At 44.5% G+C, this 16,326-nt stretch overlaps 1 protein-coding gene across 2 annotated transcripts in view; it reads right to left on the reverse strand.

The window, feature by feature from the left end:
• Nucleotides 1-16,326, reverse strand: part of LOC134338410 (rabphilin-3A-like) — a 259,305-nt gene that overhangs the window by 61,995 nt on the left and 180,984 nt on the right. For both annotated transcript variants that reach the window (XM_063034213.1, XM_063034212.1), the window contains exon 6: nucleotides 8,203-8,371. In XM_063034213.1, the coding sequence (XP_062890283.1) occupies nucleotides 8,203-8,371 (169 nt within the window). The remainder of the gene's footprint in view (nucleotides 1-8,202; nucleotides 8,372-16,326) is intronic.

The raw sequence follows: 16,326 nt of genomic DNA on the forward strand, positions 1-16,326 counted from the left end.
GGTGATTGGACGTTGTCCTAGAGCCACGGTTCTGCAAGAACAAGCACGCAGCATCTCATGAAAACTCTGAGACTTAGAAACACTTAAAACTATTAAACAAATCAAGGCAGTAAAAGAAATAACAAAATTAAAGAAGCCAAATATAAATAATTAAAAATATAAAACATTCAAGAATCTTTCAAACAGTGTAAGTTATATTCGAGTCTGAAATCTGTTTCCCCCCACCAAAACTAATGGAAGTGCTGTCCCTGTACCAAGCTCAACTGTGCAGGTTCCCGGCATTAGTATTTAGTAACTGCTACAACTTTACAGACCGATCCCGGACTCTGGGAACAGTCTGCCAGCAACTCTTGGATATTCCAGTCTTGCTGGCAAGGAATATGATGGAACAAATTTTCCAAACGCTAGGCTGAACCATTATTGGATAACTGCAAAGTCCAAATTCAACAGCAGGAAACCCCAGCGCTTACAAGCTTCAATTGCATATTGCAAATATTTTTGGGGCTGGTCACTCCCAGAAATGGTACAAGTTACCTCACAATAGGGCAAAGCAGCCCACCAGGTTATAGAGTATGAAATCCTTGAGGCAGTGGGATCCCCGCATGAGCTGAGCTTGTTAACGGATGATGTGCAAATGCCCCAATGTTTGCACTGGCAACCTTTTCCAGGGTGAATAGAAACACTTACTGAGACAGTTAGGAATAAATCATAAATCTGCTTTATATCAGGGTCAGCAACTTAATGTGCAGAGCTAGAGTTCAGGCAGATTCCACACTCTCAATCTCTCTTCTCAAAAATGGAATAAAAATATTTAATTACTCTGTGTGTGCTGGAACACTTTCGAATTCATTCCTTTGCAAAACTGCAAAATGCAAAACTTGTGCCCTAGCTTCTTGTCCAGAATGGTCTTGCAATTTTGATTTCATCCCTGTAGATTCACCGGAAGCTTACTACAAAAATCTTCTCTTTAGGTCTGAAGACCATTGGTTGATCCTAAAATCCAATGGACCTTCGCCGCAGATCTGGTCCTTGCTGCATCACGGAAACTGGACACCTCTCAGAGTCGCAAACAAGAGAGAACCTGCAGGTGCTGGAAATCCAGCAACACACACACACAATGCTGGAGGAACTCGGAGGCTGGGCAGCATCTACGATAAAAAATACAGTCGACATTTCGGGCCAAACCTTTTCAGCAGGTCTGGAGAGAAAAAAAAGCTAAGGAGTAGATTTAGGGAGGGGAAGAGAGAAACACAAGGTGATAGGTGAAACCTGACCCGGGGGGGGGGGGGCGTGATGAAGTAAAGAGCCAGGAAGTTGATTGGTGAAAGAGACAAAAGGCCTTGGAAGAAAGAAAAAGGGGGGAGGAACACCAGAGGGAGGCAATGGGTGGGTGAGGAGATAAGGTGAGAGAGGGAAAAGGGGATGGGAAATGGTGAGGGGGGGTGGGAAGCATTACTGGAAGCTCGAGAAATCGATGTTCATGCCATCAGGTTGGAGGCTACCCAAACGGAATATACGATGTTGTTCCTCCAACCTAAGTGTGGCCTCATCACAACAGTGGAGGAGGTCATGGAGAGACATATTGGAATGGGAATGAGAAGTGGAATTACAATGGGTGGCCACTGGGAGATCCCACTTGTTGTAACGGATGGGGCGTAGACGCTCAGTGAAGTGGTCTCCCAATCTACGTCGGGTTTCACTGATATACAGGAGGCCACACTGAGAGCACCGAACACAGTATATGACCCCCCCAACAGACTCACGGGTGAAGTGTCGCCTCACTTGGGGTCCTGAAAGGTAGTGAGGGAGTAAGTGTAGCACTTGTTCTGTTTGCAAGGATTAGGTGCTAGGAGGGAGATCAGTGGGGGGGCGGGGGGAACGAATGGACAAGAGAATTGTGTAGGGAGAGATCCCAGTGGAAAGCAGAAGGTGGTGGGAAGGGAGAGATGTACTTGGTGGTGGGATCCCTTTGGGGGTGGTAGAAGTTTCAGAAGATTATGTGCTGGATGCAGAGGCCGGTGGGGTGGTAGGTAAGGACATGAGGAACCCTATCCCTGGTAGAGTGGCAGGAGGATGAAGTAAGAGCAGATGTGTGTGAAATGGAGGAGATGCGGTTGAGGGCAGAGTTGATGGTAGAGGAAGGGAAGCTCCCTTCTTTGAAAAAGGGGCCATTTCTTTCATTCTAGAATGAAAAGCCTCATCCTGAGAGCAGATGTGGCAGAGATGGAGGGATTGAGAAAAGGGGATGGAGTTTTTACAAGTGGTAGGGTGGGACAAGGTGTAGTCCAGGTAGCTGTGAGTGTCCCTTGCTTTATAATAGACATCAGTGGATAAGCTGTCTCTGGACGTAAAGACAGTGAGATCGAGAAAGGGAAGGAGGTGTCGGAAATGGACTATGTGAATTTGAGGACAGGGTGAAAGGTAGACCTCTGAGAGTCTAGACTGGAGGATCTAACTCGTGCAATGGATCAGCAAGTAAGTGCAAAGTGACCTGGCAATACCTGTGTAATGCCCTGGTTCATATTTTAAATGTTATGCTGTATGTACTTCATTTTGTCATTTCTGTAAGAGCAGTCTATTCGGTTTTCATGCTTGTTTGGGTTTCTGTTGAGATAAGAGATGAGAAATGTGTGCCATCCAATTAGGATGGTCAGATTAAGGGGAGGTTTCTCTGGTGGAGGACACTAAGGTTGGGCTTGGGGCTTTTGTTCGGGAGGAGATGAAGAGGAAGACGCTGGGGAGAACCGGTCGTAGCGTACAATCCAGTGGGAGACCCGTTTGTTCGAGAAGGATCGCAAGCGACGTTTGGAAGGTGGTGTGTGCTTTCATGTTGACCGAGGGCCCAGTGTGTGAGTGACAGAGAAGTCCAAGATAAGCTCCAACTTTGACTGTTTAATTAGAATGGGCCCTTTTCTTTTAGTTATTCTTTACTGACCCTTTAGTTAAGATTCATAAATATAATTCCTTTAATCGTATGCAGTGTGCTGTCTGTTGTTTCATGGCTTTAGTTTGTAACAGGGTAGCAAATGACACAGCGTCCACACAAACCAGAGTTGGGGTGGGATCGAGTGTGTTTCAATCTCACGAGTTTGGCAGGGTCGGAGGCTGTCTTCCCTAGACTTACGCAGCCAAGGACACCAGGGTGTCTTCACCTGCATCAGACATTAGGTGTGAAAGATGGCATGGGCAATCTGATACTCTATAGTACCTGCAATTTGCCTTATGTCCTCATTATGTCAATGACTTCAGAAGGAATTGGCAGCTGGTCAAAGCTCCACAAGATCATGGAGCACTGGAATGGGATTCAGTGCGCTTGAAATTCAACCTTCATGATCAGCGATGTCAGTATTCTTAGGGGTGGAGAGAAATGGCACACCCATTCTGAAATAACTTAATCTGGAACAAGCTGTTAAGCAGAAACTTAATAAAACAGAAGTTTCCACATGAACCACAGTTAAGCACAAAAAGAGTATGTTACTTGGCTAATGCGTTAAATAAAGTTTACTTTCCATTTGGCTATCTTTCCACAATTAGTTACCTTTGAAGAAATAAATCAATATCATGCATGATTGGCTTGTCACTTTCTGCTATAGATATTAAAATTATCATATATTAGGTATGATAAAACTAGGTAAACATTTTTATAAACAGTTTATAATATGCAAATGCATTGCTGACCCTTGCAAAAGAATGTGTTTTACTGTATTGCTTTGAGCAAACCGGCACAGGTTAACTCAAAATCGTCCAGCTCATTTATTCAAAGAAACTCATTTTATTTCTGTCTTAGACTAAAGCTGTTTGAGTAAGCAGTGAGTATTTACTGAAGGTTTTGAACTGCCTGGAATTTGAAGAAATGGACTTCGAAGAGAGAAAAAAAAATTACAGCCAGTCATGGAAGATAGTAGCAGCTACTGTCTGAAAAACCTGGCACAGTTTTCTGGAGTGCATCCAGCAAATAATAATTCATGATGACACATCTGCACCAGCTGCTCATGTGAAACATGCACGTATGATTTTATATGCAACAGATTAGGAAATGTAAAATTCTTTCCTAAACCTATTTACTAGGATGGAGATGCTTAGAAATAAACTCCAAGTCACACACAAGCAGATGTCAAACCAAGTAATTAACAGATAAAACAAGATTACAAGGAAGAGGGGATGAACAACTGGACTAATTGATGTATTGTAAAGCTATTTCATTTTTTTAAAAAATCCTATTATTTGTTAATAATGTGGTTCATAAGAAAGAACAAAATTACACTTCTAACTTCATCAGATGTTTTAGATCAGGGGTTCCCATCTTGGGGTTCATGGACCCCTTGCTTAATGGTAGGGGTCCTTGGCATAAAAAGGCTGGGAACCCCTCTTTTAGCACGCAAACATGAGGAGATCTGCAGATGCTGGAATTTCAAGCAACACACATCAAAGTTGCTGGTGAACGCAGCAGGCCAGGCAGCATCTATTGGAAGAGGTATAGTCGACGTTTCGGGCCGGGACCCTTCTTTCAGTTAGTCCTGACGAAGGGTCCCGGCCCGAAACGTCGACTGTACCTCTTCCAATAGATGCTGCCTGGCCTGCTGCGTTCACCAGCAACTTTTATGTGTGTTGCCCTCTTTTAGCATGAGTTTCTCCCTTGAACCTAATCATTCTCTTGTCCTTCTGCTCAGACACAACACTGGGTAAACAGTAGGCTACTGGACTTCTTGTTCAAGAACCCGTCACTGCAAAATTCAGTAGCAGTAGTGTGATTGATCAGGCCCAATCCATCATGTGCCATAGCATAGGTCTTTCCCGATCAAAGGCTTTTCCACTCCTGGCAAAAGGAAGACATTTTCACTGCAGTTATTGCTATATTTCTGTTGGAAGCCATCTTGGAAGTCAGAGCCAAGTGATGTTGCTTTGCTGCCGACAACATCCAGGTCATATTCAGCCCAATCGTATTTCTAGTGCCCTGGATACCCCCTCAAAAACACTCACATTTGAGGAAGCTCTTTGATATACTCTGCACTAGCAGGATAAAACTTGCACTTATAATACAAATCTCATCTCTGATGTGTTTTATAATACAAAATGATATCTCTGTCATTTCTAGTGGTGAAACAAATGCCTATTTACATAGTGCATGCTTTAAACCTTTCCAGAATGAAAGATTGCAAATATCAGATCTGCCATAAAATCATTCCTCCAAGTTGTACTTTGTCCCAATTACCATTCTATAACCTGCCTTCTGTTCCACTACTATTCATATTTTCCTTGTAACCTCATCCTTCCTTTCATTTAATCTCTCCTGCATTCCAATCTTTCACAGACTTCTTTTACAGTCATTTCATTTTCTTAATATTTTCCAACTGTGGCCAAAGGTCTTGGCTCAGCCTGTTTCTGCTCCTTGAATACTGCCTGACTTTCCTGCCTTTTTTAGGCTTACAGAAGTGTCTTGTTTCGCCCAGGCCCGCTCCTATAAATGATTCACACTAACCGGTTCAACCAGTAAGCTTCTAACATAGAGAGAAAAACAAAGTTCTGGAAGAATTTAGTGGGTCAGGCAGTGGTTGGTTGACATTTTGAGGTCCAACTCTGGCCTGCAGAGTTCCTCGAGCGGCTATTTATTTGCTCCTGATAACAACTTGACCGGAGGTGGAGGCGGAGTTAAGATGGTGTTAAACAGCCACTCCTTTGCTTGCATCTTCGGAAACAGCTCTATTTCCATCTTTAATATCTTTATTTTCCCTTTCAGGGTTCTTTTGAAAACCCTGCCCTGGAGTTACACGCTGACTTTGGACCTTCGCAGGAATGGGGCCTGTTCTCGGGGTTTCAGGACTGGCCGTTGTTCAGCACGCCAAGGGTCTGGCTTGTACTTGGACGCCTAAGATCTCGGGGCCCTGAAGATAGGTGGACCGAGGGTCGGTGTCACAGCAGGAGACCCGCGTGTCGTCGAGGGAGTTGGAAAATCTACTGCTGCGTGCCCAAAGACCCGGGATCTTTGCGATCTTCAGGCACAGAGCTCGAGAAAAGTGACATAACGGACTTTTAACATTGTAAACCAGCGAGTTGTTTGTTATGTTCTCCCGCTCGCTGGGGAAATGGAGACACCTCGGTGGCGGTGCTGATGCGTGCTTTGTTTTGACAGTGGGAGGAGGGGGGACTGTTGCTCACTGTCACTTATGAGTGGGAGGGGGGAGCTGGGGGGGGCTTTGGGGTTCTAACATTTAACTGTCATTCATTCTTTGGGGCACTTCTCTGTTTTTGTGGATGTTTGTGAAGAAAAAGCATTTCAGGATGTATATTGTATACATCTCTAACATTAGATTGGACCTTTGAACCTTGAACCCTTGCAGTCCCTGGATTCTCCAAGCTTCTAATGTGAATGAGTAATTTGTTACACTCACTACTGCATTGTGAAGAATGCACACCAATAATACTGGGCATTTTAAGGCTTAAAGGGCATACAGTATTTTCAAAAAAAGAAATTCAAAGATTCGAAGTACATTTATTATCAAAGGCAGTAAACAATGCTGAGATTCATCTTCCCACAGTCAGCCATGAAAAAAAGAAAACCACTGAACCCGTTTAAAAAAAACTTTAAACCCCCAAAGCACAAAAAAATCATGTAAATGCAAAAAAAAACACAGAATATAAAGCACCAGATCATAAGACATCAAAAGATACCTACTAATATTATAACATTCTCTTTTAGCCCAACGGAATCTATATACAGATCTGCAATCTGGTGTCTCTAACATCACGCCCTATGTTAATTCAAAAATTCATCCTAATCCTTTCAGTCTTTATATTCTTGAAATTAATATTTTATACAGTATTCAATCAATCAATTCAATCCAATCAATTGCATATCATTTTTATGTTACATTTCTCTATAATGCCACAATTTTTCGAGGATCTGAAACAGGTTTCCATTCCCACATTTCTGGTTGTGAAAGCTTGGCTCTCATGTCAACTGAAGCTACACAAACAATTATTCCATGTAAGCCTGTGACGTTTTGTGAATTTTTTCATTTGGTACGTGCTGTATTCACTGCTCGGGTCTGCTTTACGTTATGGAGGTGAAGCAGAGACTGGTTTGCAGAGCACTTCCATTCAGTCGAGAAGTGTGATCCTTACCTTCCAGTTATCCAGCCTCTTCCCACTCTGCTGTCTTCCCTCTATCTCCTACGCTATTCCAAGGAGGCTCATTGTAAATTTGAGGGGCATGACCTCATTTTCTAACATCTTCAGGACTGAATTCAACAATTTCTAGCATCCTTACTTTAGATTTCCAGCTTTCCAATAATTTCACAGAGTTACTGAGTTACTTACCATGGCTGTGCCAGTTATCATGCTTATCTGCACTAATCCTGTTTACCTGTGCTAATCCCATTTATCTGCATTAATCCCATACCCTTCTATGTCTTGCTCTTTCAAGTATCTATCCTGTCTCTTAAATGTTGTTACTGTTCCTGGCCCCACCACCTCCCCTGGCAGCTCATTTTTAGATTTCAACTACTTATTTGTGTGTAAGATTTTCAGATCCCTTTAAGTCGCCTCTCTTTCTCACCTTAAACATAAATCTAGTTTTGACGTGCCTACCATGGGCAACAGACTAGTTATCTTGCCTTTCATGATTTTATATATCTCTATCCTGTCACCTTTTGGCTCCCTTTGCTCCAGGGAAAACAGTCCATCTTTCCAACGCAAGCCCAGGCAATATCCTTGTGGATCTCATCTGCACCCTCAGGCTTCATCACGTGTGTGGCAACCAGAACTGCATACAAGTGCGACTTAACCAACATTTTGTGCAACTGTAACATTATATTCCAAACCTTACACTTAGTTCATTGACTGACTAAGGCAACCATGCCACGTGCTTTCCTCACCACCCTGTATTCCCACTTTTAGGGAACTATCTACGTGTACCCACCCCCAGGTCTCCCTGCTCATATATGAAGACTGATGGCATGAACAAAGACCCAGGGGCACAAGTTTGTTCTGCTCATGTACTTAAGTCTTCATGCGTGAATCACGGTACAGTGACCGCAGGTGCACAACTGCTGAAGGCAATAGCATCCTCACTCAATATTCATATATCCACAGCTTACAGGGGCAGCAAGCTCGGCCAAGTGTGAACCAAACCTGAGATGACCACCTAGACACTAACCCACCCAATGAACACTCTCGGCTTTGCTCTGGTCAGACTTCACTCACCTCTGCTCTGAGTCCAACGGGGAGAAGGTTTCTGCTGAGGACCGGGAGGCTCCTGTGAAGGATGTTCTCCTTTGACCATCTGTAGACTCTGCTTAATAATAGGGATTGGTTCTGGCAGGATCTGTTTTGGTAAACCCTTAAAGAACCAAGCACCTGAACGTTTCCACACCTGTATCAGGACCAGTGAAAACATTTATTTAGTAGGCACAAAGTACTCATTCTGACAAATCCAGTTCAAAGAAAAAACATAATTAGCTTGCCAAGAGAAGCAATGGAAGTACCCAGAATCTCCATGAGGCATGAGAAACCAGCAGACCAGCTGTGGTTTGAGTAGAAGCACCGTGACCATGATGATATTTCTATCTCCTGCCTAAGTAATTTTGTACCTCTGAACATGATGGTTTGTCATTCAAAGTGCAGCTGATCGTGGCTGTTGTTAAACTCAGCAACATACAACAATCCTAATTGTGTGAGAACCAAAAGAAAACTGTGGGTTTAAGGAGGCTTTACTCAAGGGATGAACAAAGTATGCTACAGGGAAATTATTGCTAAATATGTGGGCATGACAGGATGGAGAGGACAGTGTATTAATAAAGGAATGCAGAAAATGGGTGAAAGGTGTGTGGGCTGTGAAAACAGAAGCTCTGAAATGATTACCAGGAAATATCTACTAGCAGCACAACAGGAACAGGCGCTAAGCACGTAAGAGGCACGTTGGCTTGTGAAAGCAATGATTTTAGCTCCAGGCTTAATCTGCCGCTCCTGACCTTGTCACAAAACACCATGGTCAGCCTCACAATCTCAGGTGGAAGGAATCAACTGCTGGGCTAGCCAGTACCTTAAGTGATCCGAGGGCTCTGCCCGTGGGATAGTTGATGGGAGTCCCAGGTAAAAGAAGTCAAAGGCTTTCTCACAACACCTGGAGAAATTCTCCTGTATAGTTTAAGATTGCATCACATCCAGATCAGGAGAGGGAATGATTACATCCGGGCTCCAATTAACAACCTCCCTAGCTGATTTCTTGAGCATTAGTGAGGGTTCTTGTGTACCAGATGACAGGGAAGTGGCTGATGTAATCTTTTTCAAAGAGACAGAGGAAGTTAGCCTGGCTAATTGCAAAATGAATATAACTGTTACAGATTTTTGCAGAACTGACTTTTTGAAAGGCTTTGCAGCTGTTGTAGAGGATTAAGGAATACTGACTTACACGACGAGCAACAGACAACTTAAAGTCAATGCTGAAAGTCTGAAGCAGATCTGAATTCCTGGTCAGTTTCTCAGAGTAGTTAGAAGTGGGAGGCAGTGTACGTCGGTAAGCGTGTTGATCAATAAGCTGGATATGGGGAGTAAAGTCAAAATACACAGGTACACTGTAAATACTTCTGAAGAACAAAATAACCACAAAAGGATATGAATAAGTGAACTGAGTGGCAATACTAACTTATTGGAACTTGGTGCCAGTATTTGTGAAGTGGCGCTTGGTAACATAATACAATTCTACTGTGAATGGGGCTCAGATGTTGAAGATCAGCCCAGGTCCATGAGGTATTAAATGCAGCATACCAGTTAGATAACTACATAAAAATAAGGCTATTATGTGAGTGTACAAATAGGATTTTTAATATCAAGAGATGATTCTGATTGAATGTCGTACCACTGCAATACTCTGTGCTCCAGGTTAAGGAGAGCACATAACAACAGAAGAAATAGAAGCAAGAGTAAGGCACTTGACCTCTCAGTGCCTGACCTTTTACCTCATGCCACTTTCCTGCACTAACCTACATTCCTTTATTTCACTGACATCTAAAGATCTACCAACTTCTACTTGAATATACTTAGCAACTGACCCTCCGCAGCCCCCATTTGCAATGAGTTCCAAAGATGCACATCACTGGATGTGGGTCTCTCTTCTCTTCTCTGCTCTGAATGCCAGCCCTTTATTTTGAGACTGTGAGACTTAGTTCTAGACACCCCATCTAGAGGCAATGTCAATTCCACATCTACCTTCTAAAGCCTATTTATGCCTTTTCCACATTTCAATGAGAATCACAACCTTTCTTCTAAACTGAGGGGAGAACAGTCGGCTCAATCTCCCCTCATGCAATAAAACCACAATCCCAGGAGAAGATGCTGCACTCCCTCATTTGTAAATACATTCTTCCTTCGGTGTGGAGATCTGTACACAATGTACCAGAGAAGGGCTCTATGTAATTGCATCTTGCCTTTATTTTTGTCCTCAAGTTACCATTCAATAAGAGCCAACAACATACATGCAAAATGCTGGTGAACGCAGCAGGCCAGGCAGCATCTATAGGAAGAGGTACAGTTGACATTTCGGGCCGAGACCCTTCGTCAGACTGAAGTCTGAAGCCCTTACCCATTCACTAAGCCTATCTATATCTCCATAAAATATATCTGCTTTACAGCTCACATTGTGCTGAAAGATAAGAGAGTAAATTACCCATAGCTAGCTTTAAAAACTACATTGTTAACAACAAGTATTCCCTTCAAGGAAAACAATCCAACAGAATTTTTGGTCCAGTGTACCTTTCAAAAGATGTCAAAGGAAAAGGAATAGGCAATTGTCAAAGAAACTGAGACATTTACATGGACATAAATACAGGAGTAGGAGTAGGACACTCCTTAGTGATTAGTGAATGCGTAAGGACTTCAGACTTCAGTCTGACGAAGGGTCTTGGCCCGAAATGTCGACTGTACCTCTTCCTATAGATGCTGCCTGGCAGGCACTCTGTGAGCCACATGGAGAGGATACTGATGGGCTCACAGAGTGCATCACTGATTACATGAACTCCTGTGTGGACTGCAATGTTCCGACAAGAACTGTCCTTTGTTATTCAAATAAAAAGCCATGGGTAACAAAGGACATTAAGGACATCCTGAACGCTAAAAAGAGGGCATTTAGAGATGGAAATAGGGAGGAGCTGAGGGTAATACAGAGGGACCTGAAAGCCAGGATCTGGGAGGCTAAAGACAGGTATAGGAGGAAGCTTGAGTGGAAACTCCGGCAGAACAACATGAGAGAGGTCTGGAGTGGGATGAGGACCATCACTGGGTTCTGGTAAACTAGCAACAGAGGAGCTGAAGGCAGTGTGGACAGGGCCAATGAACTTAATCTGGTCTTTAACAGATTTGACACTGTGGCCCCTGCCCATCCCCCACGAGCCATCTGCTGTCGGCCACCAACCAACACATATTCCACTCTCCCCTCCTACCCCTCCTCACAGTCCCCCACCCTGCTCTCATGACTATACCCCTTCCCCACACGAAACCACCACGGTGGGCTTCACAGCTGAACAGGTGAGAAGACAGCTGAAACGTCTCAACCCAAGCAAGGCTGCAGGACCGGATGGTGTCAGTACCAGGGTGCTCAAAGCCTGTGCCCCTCAGCTATGTGGAGTACTTCGCCATGTATTCAACCAGAGCCTAGGGCTCTGGAGGGTTCCTGTGCTGTGGAAGACGTCCTGCCTCGTCCCTGTGCCGAAGATGCCGCGCCCCAGCAGCCTCAATGACTACAGACTGGTGGCATTGACCTCCCACATCATGAAGACCCTGGAGAGACTTGTTCTGGAGCTGCTCCGGCCTATGGTTAGGCCACACTTAGATCCCCTCCAGTTCGCCTACCAGCCCTGACTAGGAGTTGAGGATGCCATCGTCTACCTGCTGAACCGTGTCTACGCCCACCTGGACAAGCCAGCGAGCACTGTGAGGGTCATGCTTTTTGACTTCTCCAGTGCATTCAACACCATCCGCCCTGCTGTGCTGGGGGAGAAGCTGACAGCGATGCAGGTGGATGCTTTCCTGGTGTCATGGTTTCTTGATTACCTGACTGGCAGACCACAGTACGTGTGCTTGCAACACTGTGTATCTGACACAGTGATCAGCAGCACTGGGGCTCCACAGGGGACTGTCTTGTCTCCCTTTCTCTTCACCACTTACATCTCGGACTTCAACTACTGCACAGAGTCTTGTCATTTTCAGAAGATTTCGGTTGACTCTGCCATAGTTGGATGCATCAGCAAGAGAGATGAGGCTGAGTACAGAGCTACGGTAGGAAACTTTGTCACATGGTGTGAGCAGAATTATCTGCAGCTTAATGTGAAAAAGACTAAGGAGCTGGTGGTAGACCTGAGGAGAGCTAAGGTACCGGTGACCCCTGTTTCCATCCAGGGGGTCAGTATGGACATGGTGGAGGATTACAAATACCTGGGGATACGAATTGACAATAAACTGGACTGGTCAAAGAACACTGAGGCTGTCTACAAGAAGGGTCAGAGCCGTCTCTATTTCCTGAGGAGACCGAGGTCCTTTAACATCTGCCGGATGATGCTGAGGATGTTCTACGAGTCTGTGGTGGCCAGTGCGATCATGTTTGCTGTTGTGTGCTGGGGCAGCAGGCTGAGGGTAGCAGACACCAACAGAATCAACAAACTCATTCGTAAGGCCAGTGATGTTGTGGGGATGGAACTGGACTCTCTCACAGTGGTGTCTGAAAAGAGGATGCTGTCCAAGTTGCATGCCATCTTGGACAATGTCTCCCATCCACTACATAATGTACTGGGTGGGCACAGGAGTACATTCAGCCAGAGACTCATTCCTCCAAGATGCAACACAGAGCGTCATAGGAAGTCATTCCTGCCTGTGGCCATGAAACTTTACAACTCCTCCCTTGGAGGGTCAGACACCCTGAACCAATAGGCTGGTCCTGGACTTATTTCCTGGCATAATTTACATATTACTATTTAATTATTTATGGTTTTATTACCATTTATTATTTATGGTGCAACTGTAATGAAAACCAGTTTCCCCCGGGATCAATAAAGTACGACTCAGATTACTATGACTATAAGAACACCAGACCCCTCAAGCCCTGTTCAATGTAAACATGAATGATCCATGCTGACTACATCTCATTTTCTCTGCTCATTCCCCAGAACTCTCAGTTCCTAGATCTTACCATAACCATATGGCATAGGAGCAGAATTAGGCCATTTGGCCCATCGAGTCAGCTCTGCCATTTCATCATGGCTGATCCTTTTCCGTCTCTACCCCATTCCCCAGCCTTCTCTCCGTAACCTTTCCTGCCCTGAGGAATCAAGAACCTATCAACCTCTGCCTTCAATACACCCAATAACTTGGCCCCCACCGCCACCTGTGGCAATGAATCCACAGATTCAACACCCTCTGGCAAAATAAGTTCCTCCTTTTCTCCTTTCTAAATGGATGTCCCTCTATCCTTAGGCTGCACCCTCTGGTTCAAGGCTCCTCCACCACAGGAAACATCCTCTCCACATCCATTCCAGCTTGGCCTTTTAACATTCAATAGATTTCAGTGAGACCCCCCCCCACCCCCACCATGCTTCTAAGTTCCAGTGAGTAAAGGCCCAGAGCCATCAATTGCTCCTCATACGAGAAGCCTTTCATTCCTGGAATCATTCTCGTGAGCCTCCTTTGAACCCTCTCCAATGTCAGCACATCCTTTCTTAAATAAGGGCCCCAAAACTGCACACAATACTCCAAGTGATGCCTTCGAGATTATTTAGATTATTTATCTAAATTCACTTTAAATATACCTAAATATCTGGCTCCACCAGTGCTGGGGGCATGGAATTCCTGTGATTCACTGAGAGAAGAAATTTCTATGCAGCTCAATGTTAAAAGCCTAGTCTATTATTTTGCAGCCATGTCTCCTAAGGACTGGGTAGCTGTTAACAAGCAGTATCAGTGATTTAGTTCAGGGGATCAAGTGTGATATATCCTAATGATATAACATTAGACTTTAATGAAGTTTTCCAAACTACTACCTGTTGAGACAATAGAGCCAGATTCACTAAGATGGTTCTTGATTAACCAAATTACACAAGGAAAAGAATTGTATTGTTATGAAAAGCTCTTCCAACCATTGAGCACATCTTCTTCTCTTCTTCGGCTGTCCATCGATTTCGATGTTGACTGTGCTGAGAGTTCAGTCTCTGCAGGTACATTTATGGGCCACAAGACCAGCATTGGATCGGCAGTGTCTCCCACATCGGTTGCATTTGTGATTTGACTGGTCAAGCACCGAATGTCTGCATTCATGACATGTTTCATATTTCTTCTGCCTTTTCTCCTTGATAGCTGGGATTGACTTCTTGACAATGTAGTGCCAGCCTCTTCTGTCCAAAGCGTCTTTCTCCTAGGTGTTGACATTCGTGTCGGTGGTCTTCATCTGGTGCTTGAGCACATCTTTGTAGGGCAGCTTCTGACCACCGTGCTTCCTCTTTCCTTCATGCCATAGAAAACAGCTTTGGTAAACGATAAACAACAGGAATTCTGCAGATGCTGGAAATTCAAGCAACACACATCAAAGTTGCTGGTGAACGCAGCAGGCCAGGCAGCATCTGTAGGAAGAGGTACAGTCGACGTTTCAGGCCGAGACCCTTCGTCAGGACTAACTGAAGGAAGAGTTAGCTCTTCACCAGCAACTTTGATGTGTGTTGCTTGGGTAAACGATCATCGCTCATTCTTGTGACATGACCAGTCCAACGCAGCTGAGAAGCTGTAATCAGCAATTCTACACTGACTGTCCCAGCATGTTTGAGCACCTCCATATCTGCTACCCTCGCTTGCCACTTGATGTGTAATATTTGGTGTAAATGCCTGTGTTGTATCTTGGTCAATTTCTTGATGTGCTTCCGAAGCAATGTCATCGTTTCAGTTGAATAAAGCAGAGATGGTAAAACAGCTGTGTTGTACACTTTGAACTTGGTTGCCATTTTAATGTCGTGGTGAGACCAAAGTCGCTTCTGCGAAGCACCAAAGACTTTTGTAGCTGATTGAATTCTCCTCTCAACTTCCAGATCTGATGAGTTGGTGTTGGTCATGGCGCTTCCTAAGTATGTGAAAGAGTCAGAACATTTCAGCACTACCCCATGACTGGTGGTTGGGTCTCACTGGGACTACACAGAGAAGGAGGCAGGTACAGAAGTTTGGTTTTGGAGACATTGATTCTTAGGCCAAAAAGAGTGGCAGCAAACGAGAAGTGGTCTACAATTTCTTGAATCACATTAACATCAGTAGCAACCACGGCTGAGTCGTCTGCATACAGAAGCTCTCTGACACATATCTCTCTTGATTTGGTTGAGGCTTTGAGTCTTGACAGGTTGAACAGTTTTCCATCTGAGTGAGGCCTGACGTACACACCATTGTCCAAATTATGGTCCATTATTTCCAAAACTGCAGCAAAATATAGTGTGAACAAAGTTAGAGCAAGAACTCATCCCTGTTTTACCCCGTGGTTGATGGTGAAGGCTTCGCTGGCGTCTCCTCCAATAGATACTTTGCCAGACATGTTCTCATGAAACAACTTAATCATCGTAACCAGCCTATCTGGACAGCCATAAGTTTTGAGCACTTCCCAGACTGTTTCTCTGTCCACCGTATCAAATGCTTGTGAGAAATCAACAAAGACAATGTACAACGGTTGCTGCTGTTCTACCGCCTTCTCCTGGAGTTGCCCCAAAGTAAAAATCATGTCAGTGGTTGCTTTTCCAGCCCTGAAGCCACGTTGGCTTTCAGGAAGTGCATCTTCTGAGATGATCTTCAGCCAGTTGAGCAGTATCTTCGCCATAAACTTGCCAGCTGTGGTCAGGAGGGAGATTCCTCTGTGGTATCCACAAACACTACAGTTGCCTTTCTTCTTGTAGATGGTGACTATCAGCGGAACTTTGAAGTCCTGAGGGAGACATTGACTCTGCCAACAGGCATTATATAAGTTCAACAGTTCAGTCTTCGGAGCAGGACCACCTTGCTTCAGTACATCTTGATGGAATGCCGTCTTGCCCGGGTGCTTTACTACTTCTGGTATCTTTTAAAGCCTTATTAAGTTCTGAGTCCACATAGCTCTTCCCTTACCGGTCTAGTTCACATGCATTGCAGTCAGCCGCACCTTGTTGGTTTAGGAGGTTACAGAAGTGTTCCCTCCATCGCTCAATGATGTCTTTCCTGTCAGTGCATAGCTTGCTCCCATCTGCAGTTTTTACTGGGGCCACTGTATTGCTTCTTGGACCATAGATAGCTTTCAGTCCTGAGAAGAGCCCATGGTAGTCATTCCTGTCTGACATTTAT

Source organism: Mobula hypostoma, chromosome 27, assembly GCF_963921235.1.
Source record: "Mobula hypostoma chromosome 27, sMobHyp1.1, whole genome shotgun sequence".
Lineage (NCBI taxonomy): Eukaryota > Metazoa > Chordata > Chondrichthyes > Myliobatiformes > Myliobatidae > Mobula > Mobula hypostoma.